Below are 13,626 nucleotides of genomic sequence, written 5' to 3'. Positions count from 1 at the left end.
TTGTCTCAGGCCACTTTCCTACACACTCCGAGCTGTAGTTCACCTGGCCTACTTATAATTCCAAAAATGTGCCATGGTTCACCTTGCCTTTGTGCTCAGGTATATACTGTTTTCTCCACATAGAACATCCATCCACTCCCTCTCCCTCCACCACTCTGCATAACCGTATGTGTTCTTATGGACTTAGCTAGACTGTCATCTTCTCTTAGAAGCATGCCCTGACTGCCCTGAGCTGACTTGGAGGCTTCTCTTTTATAGTCTTTCCTTATCAGTCTGTCTCAATATTGATTTTCTCATATGGTACCCTTACCAGGCTAATTATCATAGGCAGGATCTGGGTCCAGCACGTGTGTGATACATAGGAGGAATAAAATGTATGTTGACCTAGGAGGGATAAAAGGTATGTTGAATGAATGCTCCCTGCCTGGAAAATTATTCCTTCTAAGCCCAATTCATAGGGGGTTGATAGACAACTCCTCCCCGCATTGACAGTAATGCTCTGAGGGCTCCCTGAGACTCCAGGGTTGGAGAGAAAAGACCAGTTGTTTGAGACCCGGAAGTCAGAGCCTGTTAGACAGACATTAGAGACATAAAAAGAACAGTAATGATAATGAAACTGGATTATTCAATGTGGCTACTTGTCAGGGAAACTGGTAGACATCTCTTGTTGGTGACTTCTGGCAATGCTTTCCCTTTCTTTCTTTTTTTTTTTTTTTGAATATTTAAGACATGTTTATTTCCATAGCTTCATTTTCCACTGTAATACATTGCTTCTCCACTTAGTATATGAATTTCGTATATATACTGCCTTACTTTGGTCAACTATATAACTATACTTCAGACTGTAGACCTCAATAGAACCTTAGAAATCTAAACACAAATTCTACCTCTAACCGCCAAGACTTTGGAGATTAAAATAACTGATAGACCACCATTTTTTATTTACATCAGTTCAGTTTATACATGTTTAACTTATTCTAATGACTGTTTCCAATGTGAAAACCAAGTTTAAAATAACTTGATCACTTTGTTTCAAACACAGCTGTTCACATACCATACTCCAGCTCCACCCATGTAAGTAAATCCTGTATCAGAGATAAAAGCTACTTAGCATAAATTCAGTGAAGTTGAGCCTTTCATAAGCAGCATGAAAATATGGGTTGAAGAAAATTTTCCGGGATGCTACTATAAGTAGCTTTTTTTCTGCAGTATTAACACAGTGAAATAAATATTAAATTTATTTAAAATATAGATATGAGATTATTCCATTCTGTCCAAACCTATTAAATACTTTCCAAAAGTTTTGTAATTCAGTCCTAGAAATTCTTGGAGCTGTGAGCATTTCCTGTTCAGAAATGTTACCTCTATAAAAGCTCCCAGGAAATTTCAGAAAAATATAACCTTCTAATTTAAAAGTTGATCGATTTGCCAAATGGTGCAGCCAGGTTTGCTTCTCTAAAAGCTTCTGATAAGGTCGGATGTGCATGACAGACTCTAGCTATATCTTCACAGGATACTCCATATTCCAGTGCAAGAGCAGCTTCATTTATCATTTCACCAGCACCTGGTCCTAGAATATGTGCTCCCAATACTCCATCTGTTGATTTCTGCCCAAGTATCTTCACCATGCCATCCATGTCAGCGTTTGTCTCAGCTCTGTTGTTAGCAGCAAATGGGAATTTCCCAACTTTGTACTCAATACCCTCTTCTTTCAACTGCTCTTCTGATTTGCCAACCCAAGTAACTTCAGGGTGTGTGTAAATCACCAATGGTACACAATTGTAGTCAATGTGCACAGCGCCACCAGCCATCCCTTCAACACACATAATGCCTTCATCCTCTGCTTTGTGAGCCAGCATTGGACCAGCAACCACATCGCCGATTGCATAGATATTTGGAATTTTAGTTTGGAATCTGGTATTTACTGGAATTCTACCTCTAGGATCCAGCTCAATTCCAAGCTCCTCTAGTCCCAAATTCTTAGTAAAGCATCGTCAGCCAATGCAAACCAGGAGTACATCACAGGTGATAACTTCAGCTTTACCACCAAAAGCAGCTTCAATAGAAACATCAATTTTTCCATCTGACTTCTTTGTAGCACCAGTAACTTTGGTATTCAATTTAAAGAGAGAGATGGAGATCTCTGGCAGAGCGGTGCCTATAAGAATGTTCTTTGTATCAATAATTTGACGGCTGCCATCGGCTTTCATAGCGGTGACCTGATCTTTTCCAGTTATCTTTCCATATCCATTTACGTGAGCAACCTTATTCTGTTTGAACAAGTGGGCAATTCCACCTGTTAAAGCTGTTACTGCATTACCCTTCTGCTCCATCATCTTCTCTAAATTCAAGCGAACTTCAGACATTTCAATTCTTCTAGATGCAAAATCTTTTCCATGGGCCATATGGTAATAATGAGAGTTATTCAATAAAGCCTTAGAAGGAATACAACCAACTTTCAAGCATGTTCCACCGAGTGTTTCATTTTTCTCAACGCAGACTGCCTTGAAGCCTAACTGGGCAGCTTTAATAGCAGCAACATATCCTCCAGGACCAGAACCTATCACTGTTACATCAGCATCCATTGGTTGATCTGCATAAGTTCTCAGTGGCACTGCAGAAACTCCTTGCAGACCATGAGATGTTCGATTGAAATGGCCTCCCTTAGCCAAGGAACAGTACACACGACTCCAGCTCTGCATCTGGCCGCTGGACTTTCCTTTCCGCCAAAGCTTTCACCTCCGTTAAGCGTCTCTGCCGCCTCGCCAAGGTCTCCTCCCTTTCTTTTAATAACAGTACCTTGGTACTACCTCCTCCACCAACCCAATCCCTGTGTTATAGGTGGGGCTGATCCCAGGCTCCCACGCCATTGGTCGGCACATGACTTGGGCCTGTCCAGTCAGAACATCCCATTCCCTTTCCCTGAGCAACTGGTTCAGAGACAGGTGCATGACCCGAGCCAGACCAATGACACTAAACACAGGACTTTCTCTGGAGCTAAATAGAGATAGATTTTTGTTGTTGTTGTTTGGTGGAAATATAAGGTAGATGTATAAGCCTGCAGTGACTGGTTGCCACCTTGGGCTCCGTATGGGAAAAGACTTGAGAATGGAGGAAGAGTTGAGAGACAGAAAACCAAATTGCTGCTGCTGATGTTTGAGTACCCAATCCAACTTTGCATTAAGCCAGGCCTGTTTTGTTTTGTTCTTCTGGTTACGTGATAAAATAATTTCCCCTTTTTGAGTAAGGTGATTCAATTTGAGTCTCTGTCGCTTGCAACCAAAAGATGTTTATTAGTACTGAAATCAGGGTAGTCAGCAAATCTAGAGAGAAAATGTGAATACAGAGGACTCTGGCTCTGTGGTCATGGGAAAAGGATGTGTTTCCTTTCATCCAAGTCATTTTACCCAGTGACCCTCTAGGCATAACGGAGGAAAGAGTACACTGGAGGGAGTGGTGGGTCTCAAACTATGGCCCAACTAGACGGGATACATCTTTTCTCTCTTTTATTTGTACTTGTCAAAAAAATGTTTTTCAAAATTTATTTTGTTTTATATTTATTTTTAATTACTAAGCGAACATAAATACATTTTTCTTATAGAAAGTAAAATATTTTACAAAATGCAGAATATCTTCTGACTTTTACTTGACCACTCCCCTCCAGAGGCTACCCTCTATTCGGCTTATATCCTTTAAACCGTATAACTCAGTATAGACACACATCAGAACGTAGAGGTTTCTTTTGCACGGTGGCTATGTGGGGATGGTGGCTGTGATTGTATAGGTTCTGCTCACAAATGCACTAAGAGTGAAGTTGCATTAAAAAATCCCACCTACAGAAAACACCTCCCTCTAATTGTCATCCAACCTCAGGAATATCTGAAACTGCCCCCTCCTGTAAATCCCTTTTATGTATTTAAGAAGCTTTTCTAAAAGATTCTTTTTAATTTTGCTATTAAAAATTTTTCTGGAAAGAAGAGAATGAGTTAAACTATATTTTTTGTCATTTTTTTCTCACTCATTTTGTAAAAATTACACACGAACACATGCTTAATGTAGAAGATTAAAAATATAAAATAAATGGAAAGTGGAATAAAAGGGAGAGTCTGCCCTTATCTCACGATCTCACCTCACCATTCCCTTCCCCCCTCATTATATTGTGTATTTTTCTGGTCCTTCTTCTCTGCATTTTCATTTTATACACATAGAGCGACAGTGTATTTTAGAACACTTTTCTGTGTCAGTGTTTTAAGATTAAAAGGTTAAGTTATAAAAAACAGAGAATAGGGCCTCCCTGGTGGCGCAGTGGTTGAGAGTCCGCTTGCCGATGCAGGGGATACGGGTTCGTGCCCCGGTCTGGGAGGATCCCATGTGCCGCGGAGCGGCTGGGCCCGTGAGCCATGGCCGCTGGGCCTGCGCGTCCGGAGCCTGTGCTCCGCAATGGGGGAGGCCACAATAGTGAGAGGCCCGCGTACCGAAAAAAAAAAAAAACAAAAAAAACAAAAACAGAGAATATGCCTTTAGGTAATGAGACACAGAATGGACAAGCTTTGATGGGGAGGAGGCAGGAAATCTAGCACAATAAGCCTGTATAGGGAGGTTGGGCTGCTGGGGTGTTGAGAGTTTGTATGGGACGAAGCACTTAGTGAGGTCATTTCAAAAGTAAACCTGACCGACTCCCCAATTTTTCCATCCTTGCTTCTCAAATCTTGGGTCTGGGAGGTTGGTTGTATTTCTGGCAATAATCGGACTTTAATTTTTTCTATTCTTTTTTTTTTAAATTTGTTTATTTTATTTATTTATTTTTGGTTGTGTTGGGTCTTCGTTGCTGCACACAGGCTTTCTCTAGTTGTGGCAAGCGGGGGTTACCTTTCCTTGCAGTGCGTGGGTTTCTCATTGTGGTGGCTTTTCTTGTTGTGGAGCATGAGCTCTAGGTGTGTGGACTTCAGTAGTTGTGGCACGTGGGCTCAGTAGTTGTGGCTCATGGGCTTACTTGCTCCGTGGCATGTGGGATCTTCCCGGACCAGGGCTCGAACCCATGTCCCCTGCAATGGCAGGCAGATTCTTATCCACTGCGCCACCAGGGAAGTTCAATTTTTTCTATTCTTAATTGCTACTTAAAGCTCAGTATTTTTTTAAAACATAATATCTATCCTTTCCTTTTTCAGGTAAATCAAGCTGATTATCTTTTTTTTTCTTCTTTTTTATGTACCAATTTCAAGTATGGCTAACTTGAGATGGATGGTCTTTGATGAATGATTCTTGTTTTGAGTTTTGTTTTTTAACGGGTAGAAACTTCCTCTTCCTCATCCTCTCCTTCCTCTTTCTTCATTAGTCTTCCTTCTCTTCCAGTATTCAGCATGTATTTTTTTTTAGCGGGTAGGGGATGAATTTTCTTTATTTCCATTTCAGACTCTCATTCAATCCAGGCTCAGTCTTATCTAACATGTTAACTATTTTTACACTGAGGCTTAGAGAATGCTGATCACACTTCCAAACTATTTTAGCATGTAGACATTTGGTGTGATATAAACATACCCCCAGGATGACTGACACTACTGCCCTCTTCCTTGGGAAACAATGTAATGCCGTGGAGGAAATCATGGGCTGGGAGTCAGACAGGCCTGGGTGTGTGTCCAGGTGCTGCCCACACTTGTTTCAGGATCTCCAGGAGGTACCTGACAAAGTCTCAGTGTTTTCTTCCATGAAACAGGAAAATGCTTCACTGGGGTATTTCCTTTATTAAATAAAATAATATGTGCAAACCACTGATTCAATACACAAGTGCTATTTTTCCATCCTAACATTTTGACTTAGAGAATAGTCCAACAGAAATTTCACACCATCCATTCAGTTTACCAGGACAGAGGAGGAGAGAGTGATACAAGCAAAAGGTCTGTCTAAAAGGAAACACTGTATTATATTTCTCTTTTATTCACTCAGAAACCTGAGCTTGCCTGACCTAGTGCAGGGAGAAAAGGAAGCACTAGAAATACGATTCCTGCTTCACAGACAAGGGATGATAGAATATATGGTGAATGATTCTGTTTGTTTACTAAAGACATAACCACAATTTCATAATAGTAACAAGCTACCTTCCTGAGCTTCAGTGAATTTCATTTTGAAATCCTTCTTTCATTTTCCTGTTTGTATACCAGGAAGTGTGTGTTGTGAATAAGCCCAAACTACCTTAAGCTAACACACACGCACACACACACACACACACACACACACAGACATATTGACTTATTTTCCTGGAAAGAATAGGGGTGGGCTCAAGCACTATTAGATTTGGGGTTTCTCCCCACTGGCTCTTTCCTGAGCTGTATTGGTCTGCTTGCTGGTTTCTAAGAGAGAGTTGATCTGGACTCGGCAAACTTTAGGCTTAGATCATCCTAACTCAACTTCCTTCTTAGGATACAGATATAAAATGCCAGGGATAGGCTCCTATTGTGTCTTCCTGCATCATGTGACTGCCCTTGACCCAGTACCCAGTGACTGGGTGGGGGGATAGGATGTTCTGATTGGCAGGTTGGGTCCTGTACTTCTGTGGCCAGAGTGGATAAGGTTTGGTGACCAGTAGTTCTGCCAGGAACACACAGAATGGAGAGGGACCCTTTCCCAAAGTCACAGTTTGGTTTTCCCCAGCTCTAATTAAAGCAGTTTGTACCCAGATGTGATAAATCAGGTACTCACTTGGCCTTTAGTTAATGCTTTGATACTTCCACAATTTCTACTAGTTTGAGAAATATGCTCTTAAGCAAGGTATGACCATATAATGAATACTAGAGTGGTGTAGTTTCTATGTAGAAACTACATAGAAAGTATATAAAACAGATAACATGTAAAACATATAAAAGGTTTTTTATTTGTGTATGAATCCTAGAAGTGTTCACAAGATCATTAGAAATTCAGCATAAATAAAAATAAACTAGCAAGATGCAAGTAAACAATCTTCCCCAGTATTTTTTTTTAATTGGCTGTTATGGCATGGCCTTACTTCATTAAAAATTTCTAGACTAAAAACTGTGTTTACCAAGATAAATACAAATGATAAAAGTTTTCAAGAGCTGAAGGAGCAACAGAGAAAAACCAAAATGACTTCTCTGTTTTGACTTTGACCATAATTCTAAATTCTGTCCACTTGATGCTTCTACCTTTAAGAGAGTGAAAAGAGGAAAAGAAAGGATGAAAAACTGGAGGGGAGAGAAGGAAGAGAGTGAAGAGGAGGGTATTCCAGATTAATTTTTACCTTCTCAAAAGTGGGATAGTGAAATGAAAAACACAGGTCCGGGGCAGATGTTATTGTGTTTTGCACACCAGCTTGCTCTCCCCTCGTCTGAGCCACGTTTACTCAAAGCCCTTCCTCACTCTAAGCCTACGTGCTGCCTACCATTGCTGACCACACTCTCAGCTCTGGGGATGGACCATGACTAACTTGAGCCAGAATGTTTTATCTCCCAACACGTAAGGGCTGTTTTAGAGGTAGCGAAGGCAATTAATCCAATCATGGCCAACGCGATGCAAGATGATATTCCCAGGATTTCTGAAAAATATAGTCATTCTTTCTGGGCTTGATTTGGTGATTTGAGGAAGAGTTGCTTAGGGCTAGGGTAGCCATGGAGGATGAAGTCAACCCATGAAGGAAGACAGTTCCGGAGAGGCAGAAAAACCGAGGAGCATGCCAACACATGAGTCTGGAGGAAGCTGCACCAGAAGCCAACTCTACCTGTAGAATTTCAATTATATGACTGAATAAATGCTGTTCTTTGTGTAAATTAGTTTGAGTTGGGTTTCAGTTCCACTGAAAATGAAAATGATCTTAACTGGTTTTCTTGGAAGTGCATGAATATCATTCTTCTTTATGTCTCTTCCCCCACTGGGTCCAGCATGATGCTTTTGCATACAGTAGGTGCTCACTGAATGAATGAATGAATGTAGTGGAAGCCTCTCTGGGTTGGAAGTTAAGACCTGATCGTCTAATCCTAGTGTATGTAATAAAAAAAATGTGTGACTAAGCATACATCACCCACCTGTTTTTATCCCATGTTCCATTTGAGATGTGAAGGGATTGGCCCAGTTCCCATACAGTTGGCCCTCAGTATCTGTGGGTTTCACTTCTGTGGATTCAACAAATCTCGGACACTGAGGGCTGACTGTATTCATTATACTACATCATTTTATATAAGGCACTTGAGTATCCTTGGATTTTGGTGCCCACAAGGGCTGCTGGAACCAATCCCCGCAGATATTGAGCTACTTCTTTCTAATGTGGCATTACTGATAGTTTACATCCTGGGTCTGTCTTGATTTTGTTTGGTCAGTACTTTTGCTGTGCTGGTTAAATATTTTAAATCTCTCTCCACTCAAACATATTAAGTCAACAAACATTTATTGAGTGTCTGTTACCCATCAGGCACTGTATTGGGCACTGGGTTACAGTGGAGAGTGAAATGACATGGTCTGTTGTTTTCATGCATCTTACAGTCCAGTGCTGTGCCAAGGAAACAGGAAGGAAGGAGGCAGGGCACAACCTTTAAAAGAATGACGTAGCCATAGGACATGACAAAAACTGGTTAGAACCAACTAGGTCCAAGATGGCAGAAGACTCGACTTCTACTAGACCTTGAGCCTCATTATACGCTCGTTGTAACATATTAGCATCTAAATGACACCCACCAACACCATGACAGTTCTGAGGCTAACCATAAAAGGCCAAAAAGTGGGAGGTAGCCCAATTCCTGGAAATCCCCACCTCTTCCCCTGGAAGAGTTGGAGTAATCCTTCCACTCATTAGCTTATGAAATTACCCAGCCCATAAAAACTAACCATGCCATATTTCGGGGCCTCTCACCTCTGAGATGGCCTACACTCTGTGGAGTGTGTTTCTCTCTAAATCTACTTCTTACCTATCACTTTGTCTCTCACTGAATTCTTTCTGCCATGAGACATTAAGAACCTGAGCTTCCTTAAGTCCTGAGACCAGGTGTGTGATGTCAGCTAAAAGACCATGGGTTCAAGTCCCAATCTGAGTTATGTGGTTTCACCAACTGCAGTAGCTGCCAACCATAGGTGGCTATCGAGCACGTGAAAGGTGGTTAGTCCAAATTGAGATGTGCTGTAAGTACAAAATAAACACCAGGTTAGAAAGAGTAACCCCAAAGAATACCGGATTAATTATTTTTTATATTGATTACAAGTTGAAATGATAATATTTGAGATAGATTGAGTTACATAAAATATACTACTAAAGTTAATTTGGCTTGTTTTCTGTGTACTTTTTTTTTTTTTTTTTTTTGCGGTGTGCGGGCCTCTCACTGCTGTGGCCTCTCCCGTTGTGGAGCACAGGCTCCAGATGCGCAGGCTCAGCAGCCATGGATCACGGGCCCAGCCGCTCCGCGGCATGTGGGATCTTCCCGGACCAGGGCACGAACCCGTGTCCCCTGCATCGGCAGGCAGACTCTCAACCACTGCGCCACCAGGGAAGTCCTCTTTGTACATTTTAATGTGGTTACCAGAAAATTTTAAATTACATATGTGGTTCCTATTATATCTTCAGTGGATGGTGCTAGTTTAGAGCAGGAGACTCGTGATTCTCAAATTTTATGGTTTTCTATGAATCCTCGGAAAATCTTTTTAAAATGCAGATGTGGTTCAAGTAGGTCTGAGGTGGGGCCTGAGATTCTGCACTTTTTACAAGCAACCAGGTGACACTGATGCTGCCTTTCATGGAGCACACTTTGAGTAGACTAGATTTGAAGACTTACAAAATGGTAAATTAAATGTGGATCGAAATATATGATTGAGGAAAAAATATATAGGAATTAACTGGCTGCAGAAAGAATGACTATTAAGATAAACTAAATATCACAGAAGCAAGAACTGAAATAAATGTAGTGTGAGGACAGTTTCTCAGTCGAACTTTTTTCTTTTTTTGCGGTACGCGGGCCTCTCACCGCTGTGGCCTCTCCTGCCACGGAGCACAGGCTCCAGACGCGCAGGCTCAGCGGCCATGGCTCACGGGCCCAGCCGCTCCGCGGCATGTGGGATCCTCCCAGACCAGGGCACGAACCCACGTCCCCTGCATCGGCAGGCGGACTCCAAACCACTGCGCCACCAGGGAAGCCCTCTCAGTCGAACTTTTAAAAAATAGTTTGATGTCTTGTGAGAGATTTAAATGTACTGCAAATACCATCGCTGGTATATGTACTCCTCTACACTTATGCATGAGTGTACCGTACTCAATAGTTGAATTCAGCAAATGTGTGTTGAGCTCACTTGGTGCAGGTATTATATATATCAGCACATTGGGTAGACCTTATGGAATAAAAAGGTGAAGATGTGGTTCTTCTTCTCAAACAGCTCATCATGGGGTTTGAGAAAGAGATAAACAGAGCTGACCTAATACAGCACAAGAAGCACTAAGCTCATGGTAGTACAATATGGTGTTTTTGTATCCTTTCACCTTTCTACCAGTAACACGCTCTGATTTTCCTGTGGGACATCTACACCTACCTCCCAACACTTTCCCTCATGCTTCTGAGATGTGGATAGCTGCCTTCCATCCTTGGATCCCAGGCTGGAGCAGGTGAGTCAGGTCTGGACAGACAGAGTATACTGTTGAGGACATAAACTGAGCAAGGAGAGACACAATGCCTCAAGAGGAAATGAGATTTCTGGGAGGAGAGTTGGAATTTCCAGTGGGAGAGGAGTCTGCCATAACCTCTAGCCATCTTGCTGCCCTGGGGGTGGGGAAGCCAGGATGAAGCAAACACTGTCACCAAGGAAGTAGATCTGAGGAATGGAGAAAGTCAGAACTACTCTTTCTGATCCTTTTGAGCTCTGTATCAATCTGTCCCTGAAGGCTGATGTACACCCTTTAATTTGTAAGTCATTAAACTCCAATTGCTTAAGCAAGTTTAATTTGCATTTTCTATTGCTTGTAACCCAAGGAGACCTAACTGATAAAACAGTAGCATGAACAACGCAGAGAGAATGGGACCAGTAATTTTGCTTGGGGTCTTCCCAGAGCACTTGACATTGAGTTAAATGCCTTAAATGACAAAGCAAGATATAATGGACGTTTGGGTGATAGGACTGTGTTCCTTGTTATAATATTTATGGATTCTGCAAACTGGGCAGGATTTCTAAAAATGCCAGGTCAAGTCCATGTGATACAAGAATATATTCCTAGGTTCTGGGAGAGGCTCTCCAGAGTCGCAAAATTATTTTCCTGCCAAAAATATCAGCCAGTTCCTCACTAGGGCTTAAATGTCACCTCTGAGAGTTGTCTCCCCTGACCTCCCTATCCAAAATTGTCTTTGTTCCTCTTTTCTTCTAGTTATCCTGTTTAAATGTCTGAAGAGCACCTCCAACTCTGGAACTATCTTTTTTATTTATTTATTATAATGATCTTAGAGCATAAGCTTCTTGAAGGTCAGGACCATTTCTGTCTCAATAAGTGCTCTATTTGTGACATCTAGCACAGTATCTGTCCTCTGGTGGCACTTAAATATCTGTTGAATTAATGTTCAGTTAATTAGAGCATTGAATCCAGATTTGGTTTCCAAATACTTTATAATGATGGAGAGAAATTATAGCAGGTCCAGAGAAAAGAAACAAAAATGATGCAGGGAGTGAGAAGTAAGTTCAGTAAGGAATGCTAAAAGGAATTAAGACAGTTCCCGAGAAGAGAAGTCTTAGGGGTTATTTACTTATTTCACAATTATAGGAAGGCTCTTTATCAGAAAAATATAGAACTGTTTGTATTGCCAAAAACGCTCTATTGCCTTTCACATTCTTCTTTCTTTCTTTCTTTCTTTTTTTTAAAGCTTATGACATTCTTAAGGGTTTTATTTATTTATTTATTTTATTTATTTATTTTTGGCTGTGTTGGGTCTTCATTGCTTTGCATGGGCTTTCTCTAGTTGCGGTGAGTGGGGGTTACTCTTCACTGTGGTGTGTGGACTTCTCATTGTGGAGGTTTCCCTTGTTGCGGAGCACGGTCTCTAGGTGCGTGGGCTTCAGTAGTTGTGGCACGCGGGCTCTAGAGCTCAGGCTCAACAGTTGTGGCACATGGGCTTAGTTGCTCCGTGGCATGTGAGATCTTCCCAGACCAGGGCTTGAACCAATGTCCCCTGCATTGGCAGGTGGATTCTTAACCACTGCACCACCAGGGAAGCCCCCTTTCTTCCTTCTTAATGCCAGTGTGTGGTTGTAATAGCTGGAGCTCTAGCAGCTATTTCATGACATTGAATATGGACCTTGAATATGGTCACATATGAAGAAGCCACACACTGAGAATAGCAGAGCAGAAAGAGAGAAGCATCTTGGGTCCCTGATGATTTCATGGAGTTGTTGTTCTAGCCTTGGACTACCTCGTTCCATACTCCTTTTATGTGGAATAAACATCTTTGCATGGTCTAGCTGCTATTGTTTTGCATTCTCAGGTACATGCAGCCAAAATTAATTCTAGCTGATACTCTAGGTTATCTCTTTTTTTAAATTTTTTTAATTAACAAATTTAATCAGTTATACATATACATATGTTCCCATATCCCCTCCCTTTTGCGTCTCTCTCCCGCCCTCCCTATCCCACCCCTCCAGGTGGTCACAAAGCACCGAGCTGATCTCCCTGTGCTATGCGGCTGCTTCCCACTAGCTATCTACCTTACGTTTGGTAGTGTATATATGTCCATGCCGCTCTTTCGCTTTGTCACAGCTTACCCTTCCCCCTCCCCATATCCTCAAGTCCATTCTCTAGAAGATCTGTGTCTTTATTCCTGTCTTACCCCTATGTTCTTCATGACATTTTTTTTTCTTAAATTCCATATATATGTGTCAACATACAGTATTTGTCTTTCTCTTTCTGACTTACTTCACTCTGTATGACAGACTCTAGGTCCATCCACCTCATTACAAATAGCTCAATTTCGTTTCTTTTTATGGCTGAGTAATATTCCATTGTATATATGTGCCACATCTTCTTTATCCATTCATCCGATGATGGACACTTAGGTTGTTTCCATCTCCGGGCTATTGTAAATAGGGCTGCAATGAACATTTTGGTACATGACTCTTTTTGAATTATGGTTTTCTCAGGGTATATGCCAGGTAGTGGGATTGCTGGGTCATATGATAGTTCTATTTGTAGTTTTTTAAGGAACCTCCATACCGTTCTCCATAGTGGCTGTACCAATTCACATTCCCACCAGCAGTGCAAGAGTGTTCCCTTTTTTCCACACCCTCTCCAGCATTTATTGTTTCTAGATTTTTTGATGATGGCCATTCTGACTGGTGTGAGATGATATCTCATTGTAGTTTTGATTTGCATTTCTCTAATGATTAATGATGTTGAGCATTCTTTCATGTGTTTGTTGGCAGTCTGTATATCTTCTTTGGAGAAATGCCTGTTTAAGTCTTCTGCCCATTTTTGGATTGGGTTGTTTGTTTTTTTGCTATTGAGCTGCATGAGCTGTTTATATATTTTGGAGATTAATCCTTTGTCAGTTGCTTCATTGGAAAATATTTTCTCCCATTCTGAGGGTTGTCTTTTGGTCTTGTTGCTTGTTTCCTTGGCTGTGCAAAAGCTTTGACGTTTCATTAGGTCCCATTTGTTTATCTTTG

General features: G+C 41.4%; 1 protein-coding gene across 1 annotated transcript; it reads right to left on the bottom strand.

Moving 5' to 3' along the window:
* Positions 1–1,272: 1,272 nt before the first annotated feature.
* LOC132495172 (dihydrolipoyl dehydrogenase, mitochondrial-like) lies at positions 1,273–2,737 on the bottom strand. The gene is given in 1 exon segment (XM_060106865.1): positions 1,273–2,737. A coding segment is annotated over 1 exon segment (1,293 nt). The 5' UTR covers positions 2,703–2,737; the 3' UTR covers positions 1,273–1,409.
* Between the last annotated feature and the right edge of the window lie 10,889 nt (positions 2,738–13,626).

This window comes from Mesoplodon densirostris, chromosome 8 (genome assembly GCF_025265405.1).
Source record: "Mesoplodon densirostris isolate mMesDen1 chromosome 8, mMesDen1 primary haplotype, whole genome shotgun sequence".
Classification (NCBI taxonomy): Eukaryota; Metazoa; Chordata; class Mammalia; order Artiodactyla; family Ziphiidae; genus Mesoplodon; species Mesoplodon densirostris.
The sequence above is the reverse complement of the archived record's forward strand: the minus strand, read 5'-3'. Positions and strand labels throughout refer to the sequence as shown.